The sequence below is a fragment of the Ylistrum balloti genome, unplaced genomic scaffold (assembly GCF_031769215.1).
Source record: "Ylistrum balloti isolate Yb309-2 unplaced genomic scaffold, AGI_CSIRO_Ybal_v1 Utg370990, whole genome shotgun sequence".
NCBI classification, from domain to species: domain Eukaryota; kingdom Metazoa; phylum Mollusca; class Bivalvia; order Pectinida; family Pectinidae; genus Ylistrum; species Ylistrum balloti.
In genome coordinates, this window is record NW_026782554.1 from 77,461 (window position 1) to 91,785 (window position 14,325).

At 34.0% G+C, this 14,325-nt stretch overlaps 1 protein-coding gene across 1 annotated transcript in view; it reads left to right on the plus strand.

Moving 5' to 3' along the window:
- Positions 1 to 14,325, plus strand: part of LOC132559882 (intermembrane lipid transfer protein VPS13A-like) — a 118,758-nt gene that overhangs the window by 73,180 nt on the left and 31,253 nt on the right. Inside the window, exons 56-65 of the mRNA XM_060224512.1 lie at positions 260 to 423; positions 784 to 889; positions 1,063 to 1,194; positions 1,508 to 1,594; positions 1,902 to 2,015; positions 2,228 to 2,329; positions 2,812 to 2,910; positions 5,628 to 5,735; positions 9,400 to 9,456; positions 12,399 to 12,503. Of these exons, the coding sequence (XP_060080495.1) occupies positions 260 to 423; positions 784 to 889; positions 1,063 to 1,194; positions 1,508 to 1,594; positions 1,902 to 2,015; positions 2,228 to 2,329; positions 2,812 to 2,910; positions 5,628 to 5,735; positions 9,400 to 9,456; positions 12,399 to 12,503 (1,074 nt within the window). The remainder of the gene's footprint in view (positions 1 to 259; positions 424 to 783; positions 890 to 1,062; positions 1,195 to 1,507; positions 1,595 to 1,901; positions 2,016 to 2,227; positions 2,330 to 2,811; positions 2,911 to 5,627; positions 5,736 to 9,399; positions 9,457 to 12,398; positions 12,504 to 14,325) is intronic.

Below are 14,325 nucleotides of genomic sequence, written 5' to 3' on the forward strand. Positions count from 1 at the left end.
CTCCCTTAGATCTATTGTACAGGTAGGTACAGCTTGTATCCATATCACTTCTATTATTCTGATTAAGTCCTCGGCATTATAATAGAGTTGTCTCCCTTAGATCTATTTTACAGGCAGGTATAGCCATTTCACCTTTATCGTTTTTGGTATAAACTTCTACATACTGATAATGTTCTCTTACCTAGCTACAAACAACATTTATACGTTGAAGTTTAATTGAAATGCATGTCAGTAATCTGGTTGTTTTGTTTCTATACAGGTTAAAAACCATCTGCCCCAGACTGTGGAGGTGTTCTTCCGGGAAGGCTCTAGGATTTCCTCTTGTGGTTTTGTATCAGCAGAAGAGGTCATAGACATTCCTTTACACAGGATATACACAGATACTGGAGAGTTCTTCTTTAAACCTGTCACAGAAACAGACGAGTGTGTAACACAGTTTGATTTTATGATTAATTGATTTAATGGTTAATTAGTTATTTTACCTCTAACCTGATTAATTAATCATGACTGTCTTTTGTTGTTGATGATGCTTGACTTGAGCAGAAGTTCTTGATATTTACTAGTACAGCAGACTTGTTAAAAATGTTAAAAGGATTTCAACAGGTTTACAGAATTCACTTCATTCAAAATATGTTTGGGAACTAGATATAGCATTGTTGTAATTATTCGATAAACTAACAAGGTTCCAGAAAGGCCAAGTTTTATTATAGGTTCTCTGATTACCTCCCCTTGTTCTGATTACCTCCCCTTGTTAGTTTTTACATGTAAAGTGTTTTACTTTAGGTACAAAGTATCGAAGGAATCGGTTGGTTGGCGGTCTGCGGCCAATCTTGGTACAAAACAGCTGAGCTGTGAGGGACGGCAGGGACACAGTCCCTTCTATATGAATGTAAGCTTATCGTTAATATTTAGGGTTTTACTTTTATTTAAAACACAGGTTGATTTCTGAGAAACATTAGTTTATTCACAGTTAATATATTTGTCATAAATTAACACATTTCCTTGTCTTTGGTGTATTTCTAATGAAGTAACAAAGAATTAATTTATGAATTTTCTATCCAGGTGTGGGCGGAGTGTGAACAGATTTACTTTGAGGAAGGGGACTCAATGACAGCCAAGTCCTACACCCTACATCTCTCACCTACTGTGATACTACACAACCTCCTGCCTTTCCCCATCAAGTTCTTGTTAGAGGTCAGTCTAGTTAAAACCGAGAGACACACAGATACAGCTTTCACATTGATCTTAGTGTATATATATAGGGTAGCTTATATTTCATAGATTTTAGTGTTATTAAGCATAACACTAGTGAGAAACAAGTTTTGTGAAAGAAATATTTCATTTTTATTTACAACATTATACTGACACAGTGTAGTCTGAAAATTATTATGAAAGCTATCCATGGAATTTCAGAAATGTATCACTCAATTTCATTGTTAAAATCCTTGAGAATTCTTATCATCTCTTGTCTTCCTTTTTCATGGCATCTGTTTAAATCTGTTTATAGGGCACTGAAGGTTACCAAACCCTTGACAGGGGAGAGAACTCACCACTGACTAATGCTGGAGTGGGCAGGTCCAACCTGGAGATAATTGTAAGCAGAACCAGCCAACATTAAGTCTGAGTATTTTTTTTTATTCAAGAATATATGAAATAGTAGAAAAAAGTGGTGCATTTTGAAATTGTCAAATGATGTACAGAAAAACATGTTCAATTTTTTTTTTATTTGTAACTGTTCAAATTGAAATCATGATGGTAAAAATTACCTTTTAGCTTTATAATTGTTATGATTCTATTTTTAGCACCTCTAAAGAAAGCCTTGAGTCCTGGAGTGGGATGAATATCTTACAGGAATAGTGCTTAATAACTTGCATGCTTAATTAGATCTGTTCTATTTATAGATTCCAAACTATATGGATAGGGAATGGACAGGACGTAACCTATTGAGGGTTGACATACCAGATCTTTCTCTGTGGTCATTCACCGGCTTTATAGGGGCTCAAAAAGTAGATATGGTAAGTATCAAAGGTTAAATGTCGTATCAGGGACATATTCACTTTTCTTTGTGGCAATGAAGTGCCTTAATATATGCTCAAAAAATTTATATTGTAATTAGGAAAGATCAAAGGTCATGTCTAGTACATAACCTTTCTCTGCCTTTTAAGAGGTTCAAATGTAAATATGGTAAGTAAGAGAGGTCAAAGGTCCTGTTTTGATATTTTTACAGGACATGGGTTTCCATTGTAAGAAGGCGTCTGGCAGTATGGATCTCTCTCTGTATAGCCCCTACTGGATGATCAACAAGACAGGCCAGCGAGTTCTCTACAAGGTCTTTATATTTTATCAATAAAAATGTATTTTTTCTTTCATGTTTACCTACATCTATAAATAATTAGTGTCAGATATACCTTTGTGACATTGTGTGATACTTACTTGTCCATTGTTAAGGGAAAGTTTATGGTATCATATTGTCAGCATGCTTCCAATTTAATATGATTAGTGAACATAGTGCTCTGGAACTCTCGTCAATATGATAGATACAAAACCCATTTTTTATTGAAGGTGATCATTTGACGGCCATTTTGAAAATCACAGTGTTCACTGCATTTAAACTTTAACATTGCAGCTAAAAAAATCTGTTTTAACCTGTGAATTTTACCCATTTTTATCAACTGATAATCTCCCACTGTAAGACATTTAAGTCTGGGTCTGATTTAATACAATCTACAGCTTGTTTTTTCAATGTGAAACTATTAAAAGGTAAATAATTGCACAAAACATACCTACATCTACACACAATTTGTTTATCAGGCGAGCGACTCTGAAGATGTGATAGAACATCACCATGACAACCAGGATGCAGTTCTATTCTCATTCAAACAGAAGTCATTTTTCACAGCAAAGAAAAAGGTAGGAAAACTGTAGTGTTTTACTTAGCACAAGGAGAAAGCCATGATACCATTGATACTATATATATATCCTTAACCAACCCAGGGAGCCAAAATAGTACCACTTACTCAGGGCAAGGTCATAGGCTCATCAGGTTTGTACTTAGTGATGGGTAAATTTGTTAAAAGATGATGATGTAACATGATGTTACAAAGTTTTTTTGTCTTCACCATCAATGATAAGATTGAGGTAAATATCAGGTGGTTTGGCTGATTCCAGTATTGAAGGATTACTGTTCTGTATAAAGAGTTCTATTCTCTATTTACTTTTTTTCTTTAAACTTTAGAGTATTATCATTACAGAAGTTTTATGTTTATAGAAAGTGACATTTGATTGGTTCTAGAAATCCTAACCAATCACTATGTTGACTTCCCATACTTGAGGGAGTTGGTCGATCTGTCTGGTACATTGGATATGTAATATTTCGTGGTATGTGATGTCACAGTTAAAATTTAGTCGTGTTCAGTTGTCTTCCTGATGCCTTGAAGGGAGACATGATAACTGAGTAAGGAAATTTGGAAACAAAAATACTCGAGGTTTTAACACAGTGATGTTCAGGTAAAAAAAACCTATTACTGGTGAATGTTCAAGATAAATATTTCTCAGGTATATCCACTCTTTTTCTTGGTGTGAGATTTTCTTGTCTAACCCTAGCGTTGAGACAAGCTACACGTGCTGTTACCACATTCTGAAAACAAGTTAAATGACAGCAAGCCTGGTGTTTGACAGATTAATAACCTTTCCCTTTGGGTTGAGATCTCCCTATTTCACCCTAAAGAGGGAGAAAGATCCTATAAATCGGTCTCAAGCAGACAATCTTTTACATCTCATTTTTTTCTCGGATGAGATTTTATTAGCTCACCATCATCAGATGGTGGGTTATTCACATGAGATTTTCACTATTTCTTGGGAAGTACTCTCAAGTTTCATATGTAGTAATTTTGGGACTGATAAGAAAAACAATCACCATCATCAGATGGTGGGTTATTCACACTGCCCTGCATCCATGGTCTGTCCGTCTGTAAACAATTTTTGTTCTCACTATTTCTTGGGAAGTACTCTCAAGTTTCATATGTAGTAATTTGGGACTGATCAGAAGAAACAAAATGGCTTTCCAGGTGGCCATTTTGGATTTTGCAGGTAAAGATTATTATCACTATTTCTGCAATGGAATGTTCAAATGTCTTATCATAAAAAACAAAAACAGAAAAAGAGAGAAGATGGGAAAAGATCTAATTTTTAAAAAGCAAATCAAGATCAAACAATGGTTGGTGCTAAGATCCCTCTGAGATCTATTGCTAAAGAATATCAGCCCTCAACTGAGATGAATCCATCTCTGCAAACATAAGTAACAGATCAATTATCTACAGAGGACAAAGTTCTTACAACAAATGTTTGTTAAAATTTTTATCATTATATCTTCATGAAAGAGATTAACGTGTTTCCAGGTAAGTCATCAGTTATATATATCAGCCAAGGCTTTAAACAGCCTTCAGTATTACATAATTTAATGATGCAGCAGGTTTTGAGTATAATCCTTTGGATTTTTAAAGCGATGAAATACAGTCGAATCTCATTTTCTCAAATTCTTTTGAACTCGAAGATCCTGTATAGTACAAAGTATTTCTTCAGTCCCGACCAAACGTCACACTACTAAGATTTAATGCTTGTAAAACTGGATGCTTTCCCCTGGTACATACATACTTTACTTATTCATGTATGTTGAAATGGAAAGATAATCCTCGATACATAGGATGTGATGAGCCATTCACGTTAAACATCTTTATTGGACTGCATTGACCTTCTGTCTACTCGATAAATTTTTTATCGTAACATTACATGTCTAAAAACCCTTTTTGAAACTTGTTGAGATTTATAATATTCTAAGTTATCTGAAAGATGTTGGTCTGTATTGTAGACTATGACTTACAATTTTAATATTTTGTGATAATATAACCATTTAAGATTTTACATTTAAGTTTGTTTGATGTTATTTCCTTTTTGAATCACTGTGTCTTTCACCAGTAGATGGCCCAAATGACCTTTTATGTGTTGGCGGGCCGTTAAGATAGCAATAATTATTATTATTTTCCACAGTCCCGCCGACTTTTAGATAACAAAGTTTGGCCTTACAAGAGGCAATATTTAATGAAATAGAACTCAATTTTTAGAGTTTAAAGGAGATGTTGTTTAAGTTGTTCATCAAACTCTGGATGTAACTTCTTGCAGTTTTATATACGTAGTTGTCCTTTATTTGGAAGTTCTGTCAATTATTCAATATTAACTATTTTTTGTTTTAAGTTTTAGGTATGCCAAATATTTGTTTTTCATTTTGTGTTTATTTGCTTTTGTGAAAAAAAGTAATTGCTAGTGGAAATTTGATTAATTTATTTTTGAAGAATAGATAGGTTTCTTTTTGTTTTTGTTTTTTTGCTACATGTATTTAGAAATATTTTTAAAATGATTTAGTTACTTTTAATTTTCAATTTTTATGGAAACCAGTGTGACTCTGATATCTATGATTGATGTTTTAGAACTGTATATATTTGCATAAAATTTGTTTTCCGAGTAAAATACATGTATATTATATTGAAACTTATTTATGAAATGACAAAATGACAAGTATTTGAAGAAAAAAAATGAATATTCATTGTTTCATGTCCGCTTAATTCCTTCAGAAAAATAAACATACCGTAAAATCGGCCCTGGCCGAGCCAGCCTTTGTTGTTAATACAACACTCAATCCAGAGGAACTTCAGGATTATAGGAAGGGGATGGAGTGGCAGGTAACAGGAGAGTGATCTCCCTTGTCATGGGGAGATAACTCTCTCCTGTAAGGGCAGTAACTCTTCTTTCCTTGGCTGAGACTATGTTTAGCTTTTGCGAGGCCATTTAAGTGAGATTTTGTTGGCTTTTTAATAGTGAATTACAACCCATCACCCTGGATGCGAATTAGAATTGGATTCTAAAAAGGAATGTCTTATAAACAAAAAGCTCTAAAATATTTTTGCAGTAGGGTGTGAGGTTGTGCGTTATTATTAAAAAAAACTTGTATTTAAGTGCTGTTTAAAAACTGCTATAATTTAGCATTTTTGTTAGCATTAAAACCCAAGCTTTTCTTCTCCTTATACTTAGGTCACTTCCCGTAGTTATTTTTCATTTTTTTCAATTACCTTCAACTCGTAATTTAGAATTGAGTCATTTACATTTTTGTGGTAGTTTTATCCTTAGAACAACTTTATAGATTTGTCCTTATCTATTGTTTATACATATTCCCTCTTGTTTTGATAATTTTGAAATTCATTTTTAGATATCATTTATACACTGGGAAGTTTTAGAAGTACATAATCATGAGAGACAGATATTTTTCTTTGTGGTGTTGGATAACTTAGATTTTTGAAATGAATGGAAATCTTTTTTTTATCATTTATTAGAAATAGATGTAGATCATAGATCTGATAGATGCTGTATAATATTTCCAGAATCTGTATATAAGTGATAGTTATTGATAAAATCCTCGTTTATGGCCATCATATTCATAGGTATATATTGTGGATACAGTTAATCCTTACTTCAAGGCTAGCTCTATGAAGGCTACCTGAAGGTCACATGTCTGTAAAGATCACCTGTCTATAAAGGTTACCTGTCTGTAAAGGACACTGTCTATAAAGGTCACCTGTCTGTAAAAGTCACTGTCTATAAAGGTCACCTGTCTTTAAAAGTTACTGTCTATAAAGGTCACCTGTCTGTAAAGGTTACCTGTCCGTAAATGTCACTGTCTGTAAAGGTCACCTGTTTGTAAAGGTCACCTTTCTGTAAAGGACACTTTTCTCTACTTGAGTGATATGTATTGACAAGTTTGACAATAAAAGTATGTTACTGATGCTTTGCTAGATATAGAGACAGATAGTTAAAAGGGGCTCAACATGAATTAGCTCAACATTAATTAGCTCAACATTAATTAGCTCAACATTAGCTCAACATTAATTAGCTCAACATTAGCTCAACATTAATTAGCTCAACATGAATTAGCTCAACATTAATTAGCTTAACGAATTGCCACTGAGTTTAATCTTTATTGACGCTACTAATATAGGGAGGTAAAGGCTTATAGCATTGATATTTGATCTTAGTTTATGGGATCTGTGTTTAGCACTTGTTTCCTTCACCAAGAAAATAATTAACTTTTTGGGGGATGTAACATGAAAGGGTCCTTTTGAAGCAATTTTAATTGCAGAAAATTAAAGAAAAATATTTATTGATTTTGTAAACTTCTAATTATTATGTACTTCACACGAAATTAACCAGACATATGTCTGGTCTTGTCTACTTAAATGGTCTCCGTCTACTTACCAGTTCCTGGCAGTTTGGATTGTGTCAATAACCATAATACATCACAGCTTTCATCACAATTCATCCGTGTGTCAGTCATACTAGAGTTATCTCCCTGGAGTGTGACACAAATACAGACTATACATAACAACTATCACTGTTCATCAGTGTTTCAGTCATACTAGAGTTACCTCCCTCGAGCATAGCACAAATACTGACTATACCGTTCATTGGTGTGTGACACAATAGCAGACTGCACGTGACTAAAATCATCACGATTTATTAATGTGTCAGTCATACTAGATAACCTCCCTGACCTTGACACAAATACAAACATGTCAAGTAATATCATTTCATATTGTGTTTGTATCCTCTTAACAGGGAAAGAAAAAGGAAATATGATACATTAAACGTCTTTATTTATGTACAGATTAATGTAAGGTGGGCTGTACTGATGCTGGTATTAATGAAAACAAAAGATTAATCTTGCTTATTCAGTATACGGATATAACAAATTCATTTTCATGCATATGCAAGTCTTTGCTCCTGAATATAACTACAGCCCTGGTTCAATAGCTCCAAGCTTCTCTTACTCCTTACCCTTAAAGTGGTCAATGGCACCAAATCTGTAATAGGAAGGAAAAATGAAAAATCTGCTTCAGTAAAGACTTGAATGAGCAACCATAGTCACACTCCACTAACTATACACACTGAAGGAAAAGTATCTTAAAACAAGTGAAATGTTCTCGACACAAACCATCATAACATACAACTGGTATATATACTCTATTGGGTATATCAGATATCATCATTTCTGACCGGGAGATTGTTCCTTATAACTGTTATTATATTTATTTCTCATGATAAGTTTGTATAACTGTTATTCTATAATACCTCCTCAGGATGATGGTTGTATTGAAATGTCATTCTAGAAATATTTCTGTACTTGTATGTAAACTTCTCAAGATTTAGATTGTAATTCATGCACGTGTTCTTCTTGTTTCATTGTAATAATGTTTTACCAAGAAAAGATCTCTATGAAATATGACATTATTACTCATTCATTGTATCATAAAATGATGTTTTGTTTTCAAAATGGAGACAGAATTGTTGTTAATTACAAAAGTTAACAATTTATTTAATGTAGGGAATTGACTTTATATTTCAAGCATTTTTAATTGGAGTTAAGTGTATTTACAACTACACTGTATATATAATGAATTTGTATAACATGATGGATTCCAAATGGATGAATCACATTAATATTAATTTCAGTTAAACTGTCTTCCTGATACACTATCTTTATGAAATATTTGGGAAATTTTTTCAAATTGTTGAGCAGAATTTCTTCAATCCGTTTTATTTCAGTATCTTAAATAGTTCCATGGGTTTTCTTTTTTAGGAGTGTAAGAATATTTTTGATAAATGAAGAAGTTTCTTCCTGTATATGTTGGAGATACTGTAGATTGTTGTTTTCTTACCATAAATTCATTATCATATATATTTTAGGGAGAGTACCTCTGTATGTGCATGGAAAAAGTATGATATTTCATCTTTATCTCTGATTTTCAATATGTTTATTGTTGATATAATTATTTACCAGTAAACAACTGCATGGTTCACTTACCAATTCTATATGGAAAGGACTTGTTAATGGTTATCTCCCTTCCATTTTTCCTTTGTTGAGTTACCTCCCTTTATAATACTTGTCGTTTGGCTACAAGCTTGCAGATTTTATTGAATGGAACTTTATCATGAATTAATTTGTATATTTCATGATTAATGTAACAAACTAATCAGAAATGCTAATTTTTTTCATTTCTGTTTTATTTGATATTTGATCATATTGTTTGGTTTAAAATTTCTGTCTCATAGTGTTTGTTTAATGTAACAAATTAATTATTTCAATAAATAAATTATATGGTAAAAATGATATAAATCATAATAAATTATTTATGTTCTTGTATCAAAACATGTTTATCTGACTTTTTTTCCATCATTTTGTCCAATAACAGAATGTAGAATTTCATAGAAACAAACTACCAAACAAAAACAAAGTGAAAAAAGTCTGCAAATAAATAAACAGGTTTTAAATAAAAATTGTTTCCATGGAAATAGGAAGGAAAGGATCATGGGAAAGACAAAAAAGTGAAGGAATGGAGACAAAGTGGGAAAGTAAGTTCAACAAGCATGAGTGGTCTCCCCTAAGTCATTTATTGTATAGTGGCATATTTGCTGACATTTTATTTGGCTGAATATGATAATTACTGCTGAAGTGCGTATGATTTTCATTTTTCATTAATTTTCTGTTAATTGTTTTTCCTCATATTTGCATAAATTCATGCTAATGTGTGTGTTTTTATTTTTGCAAAGATTAATCAAACAGATTATGTAAATATACCTTCTATAATTATATGATAAAAAACGCAGAATCAGCATTTTCCTGAGAGATTAAGTTTTAAGTTTTATTTTGGTAAATATTTTTTTCATACAAATTATTTCAATGTCAAAAATCAAACCCTGATAGTTTAAAAATTCAGCTGTTATCAAAAGTATTCATCATGACTTAATTTTTTATCTTTAACAAAAACAGAGAAAATTCAATATGAAACATAAAATTGTCATTTTTATGTCATGGCTTGCATTTATTCTCATACATTTGTACTACGCCTCTTTTAAAATTTCAACCAACCTGGCTTCAGTTTTAACCCTTCCTAATTTCCAGTGTAAATAAGCAAATGATCTTTAATCATAACCAATACATGTTGGAGCTTAATTAATAGAAACCATCATAATAGTATGTTTGTTTAAAGGTAGACTTGGTTATCAGAAGGCTTACTTTAAATATATTTTTCTCAAACTTAAAATTTTCAATTGCTGTAAAACACTACAATTTGGCGTAGTCAATATTTAGCACTCTGGGGTCTGGATACCTTGTCGCACAGTTTAAATTTAGCTCTGGGGAGTAGCGATAGAAACTTTCAAGTTGTGCAAGTGGGGAATTCCTGTTCTATTTATAGCAAGGTATGGTTCACTAAATTTTCGCTATTTGTCAACGTAGATACTTAACAAATGATTGCAACTCACAGATAAAAGTATGTATTGTTTTTCATTCCCTTGGCAGTATGACAAAGGGTGAAGTTGACATAACTAACGTTGACTATAGACTCTCAGCACTGAAGCCTATTAACACTGCGTGGCCTGTGTGAGCCCATGACGCTACCACACAAAAAAAGAGCATCTCATTAAGTCGTTTGAGACCACAGGAAGACTAAAGGTGTTGGAAAAACAAAGACTGTCCAAGTCATTAGACATTGTGTTACTGGATTCTTGTACACATTTTTGGTGTTAATAAATTATGTTTCCAGTTTCCAATTTTCGTTGATCTGTTTCAAGCATCATTGCAATTTTAGCGGTCATATATACTTCGTGCTTCAATGGCTATTCGCAAAAATGGCTAATATTAAATGAGCCCTAAAATATCTCAATTTACTGTAGTCTGTGGAGATTCAGAAAAGCTGGCTGTATTGTTGATGAGATTCTGTTTATATTTATGATGTTTACTGTAATTGTAAAAACATCAGTATCAGCTAGTTATGATAGCCTGGCTTTATTCTTATTTGTAAAATCTCTTAAAACCATATATTTTTTTAAAAATGATTTCCTTTAAAACTTTTACAAGAAACACCATACATGTAAGGTAAACTTTAAATTTTAATTAAAGGTGTATGTATAGTGTAGAGATCTGTGTTAATCTTGTTTTCTCTTGAAAATTTGACATAAGTTGTTTGCTCCATTACTGAATACAAAATTTTTAAGAATTTATGAGCTAGAAAGTAACACAATTCCTCAGAGAATCACAGAAAATTTCATTAACGGCTCAACTCAGTTTGGGCATATTCTGTGTCATTAGTGAGACTTTGACTTCAAATAATCATATTCATAAAGTGACAGAAGATTTTGACATCAGGCTGTATGAGACAGTCTATGTAAATCATCGCCAAAGTGAGATTTTGAAAGCATGAAAGTATATATAGCAAAAATCTTCAGATATGCTAAGATTTATACCCAAAGATATATTAATTACATACTGTTGATGCCCTCCCAAATATTAATTTAAAAACTTTTACAGTTTCTACTGTTGTTGACCTCGTTGACAGACTGATAAGCCAAGGATGACCATGGTAACACTAACACCAATTAGTTCAGGTTTAGAAATTTACAGAAATTTACACACAATTATGGGGCTTTGCACAAAATTCTCCTTTAAATCTTTATCTTAAGATGGGTGGCTATATCAGTTGTTGTACTGGTGGGATTTGGTTTTATAAAATTTTATTGAATGTTTCTGCTTTAGATTTCAGATTTATCCAGATACATACAGAGTTATGCCCCTTTCTGTTATCCCCCTCCACTATGGAGAGTTATACTCTTTTGTACAATGTACAACAGTTTAATAACTTGTTTCATGAACATCATTTGCCAGATTGTGAATGTAATTGTATGACAGAAATCCATGTTGATCTGTAACAGCAGTCTCATTTCATCCTCTGTATTTTTTACTTTCATGTTTAATTTTGGTTTTTTGTTTATTTGGATGTTGGAATTTCTTTGATTGCCTGCAGTGGTTTTCCTATTTATAGCAACACATATCATTTTTCTATTTCTTCAACAAATTGATATATGATGTTTATCAGGAATCAATAATTCCTTTTCAGCATTTGAATGAGACTAGAAATATCTGTTGTTTTTTTGTTCATGGATGTGAAGATTTTGATTTGAATACTGGTAAACTATTAATCTTGCTTTTTCTGACGATTTCAAATTGTAAATCCATAAAACTGACTTTGAATAAATTCATTTTTTGTACATGTATGTCAAATTGAACATTAGTATCACATTGAATATTGTCTTTTTTTCTTTTCAGAATTTTTATCAATATTTTCATTTCTTTCATGTCTAAAGATGCTTCTGAATTAAAACAATTGTTCAAAGAATTATAGTTTTCACTTAGAAGATACATTTTTGTAATGCACTAAACATTACAAATTTCTCACTTTTTTGTTATGCACTAAACGTTACAGATTTCTCACTTTTTTGTCTTTCAATGATTACAGGCCTGTTTAAAGATAGGAGATACAGAATGGTCAGACAAATTCTCTCTGGACGTTGTGGGAAGTTCTGGAACAGTCCAATGTAAGACCAAAACAAGAACATATGAGGTAAGATTCCTGTAGAGTTATAAACCTAAACCCAACTGATGTAATGGATTGATATCTTGGGGAAGTGTAATTTGTCTCTGTTGTAGTTTACCATTGAAATTGCATGTAATTGTCAAAATAACTTCAAAGGATCAATGTTGGTTATGTCTGTTTACTGTTGTTTTGAATTACCTCCCTTTTTACACAAATAAGTCAGTGTCTTTAGAGACATCTCCCTGTTCTGATTGTGTCAGGTGTGTCTCCCTGTTCTGATTGTGTCTGATGTGTCTCCCTGTTCTGATTGTGTCTGATGTGTCTCCCTGTTCTGATTGTGTCTGATGTGTCTCCCTGTTCTGATGGTGTCTGGTGTGTCTCCCTGTTCTGATTGTGTCTAGGTGTGTCTCCCTGTTCTGATTGTGTCTGGTGTGTCTCCCTGTTCTGATTGTGTCTGGTGTGTCTCCCTGTTCTGATGGTGTCTGGTGTGTCTCCCTGTTCTGATTGTGTCAGGTGTGTCTCCCTGTTCTGATTGTGTCTGATGTGTCTCCCTGTTCTGATTGTGTCTAGGTGTGTCTCCCTGTTCTGATTGTGTCTGATGTGTCTCCCTGTTCTGATTGTGTCTGATGTGTCTCCCTGTTCTGATGGTGTCTGGTGTGTCTCCCTGTTCTGATTGTGTCAGGTGTGTCTCCCTGTTCTGATTGTGTCTGATGTGTCTCCCTGTTCTGATTGTGTCTGATGTGTCTCCCTGTTCTGATTGTGTCTGATGTGTCTCCCTGTTCTGATGGTGTCTGGTGTGTCTCCCTGTTCTGATTGTGTCTGATGTGTCTCCCTGTTCTGATTGTGTCTGATGTGTCTCCCTGTTCTGATTGTGTCTGATGTGTCTCCCTGTTCTGATGGTGTCTGGTGTGTCTCCCTGTTCTGATTGTGCCTGGTGTGTCTCCCTGTTCTGATTGTGTCTAGGTGTGTCTCCCTGTTCTGTATGGTGTCTGGTGTGTCTCCCTGTTCTGATTGTGTCTAGGTGTGTCTCCCTGTTCTGATTGTGTCTGATGTGTCTCCCTGTTCTGATTGTGTCTGATGTGTCTCCCTGTTCTGATTGTGTCTGATGTGTCTCCCTGTTTTGATTGTGTCTGATGTGTCTCCCTGTTCTGATTGTGTCTGTGTGTGTCTCCCTCCCTGATTGTGTCTGATTGTGTTCTGATGGTGTCTGGTGTGTCTCCCTGTTCTGATTGTGTCAGGTGTGTCTCCCTGTTCTGATTGTGATGTGTCTCCCTGTTCTGATGTGTGTCTGACAAAGGTGTGTCTCCCCTGATGGTGTCTACATGTGTCTCCCTGTTCTGATTGTGTCTGATGTGTCTCCCTGTTTTGATGGTGTCTGGTGTGTCTCCCTGTTCTGATTGTGTCTGATGTGTCTCCCTGTTCTGATTGTGTCTAGGTGTGTCACCCTGTTCTGATTGTGCCTGGTGTGTCTCCCTGTTCTGATTGTGTCTGATGTGTCTCCCTGTTCTGATTGTCTCCCTGTTCTGATTGTGTCTGGTGTGTCTCCTTTCTGATTGTGTCTGATCCCTGTTCTGATTGTTCTGGTGTGTCACCCTGTTCTGATTGTGCCTGGTGTGTCTCCCTGTTCTGATTGTGTCTGATGTGTCTCCCTGTTCTGATTGTGTCTAGGTGTGTCTCCCTGTTCTGATTGTGTCTAGGTGTGTCTCCCTGTTCTGATTGTGTCTAGGTGTGTCTCCCTGTTCTGATTGTGTCTAGGTGTGTCTCCCTGTTCTGATGGTGTCTAAAATCTCACAATATGAATGGCCTGGTGTGAACCTCATTGTGATGTGTGTCAGATAATCTGGTGTAA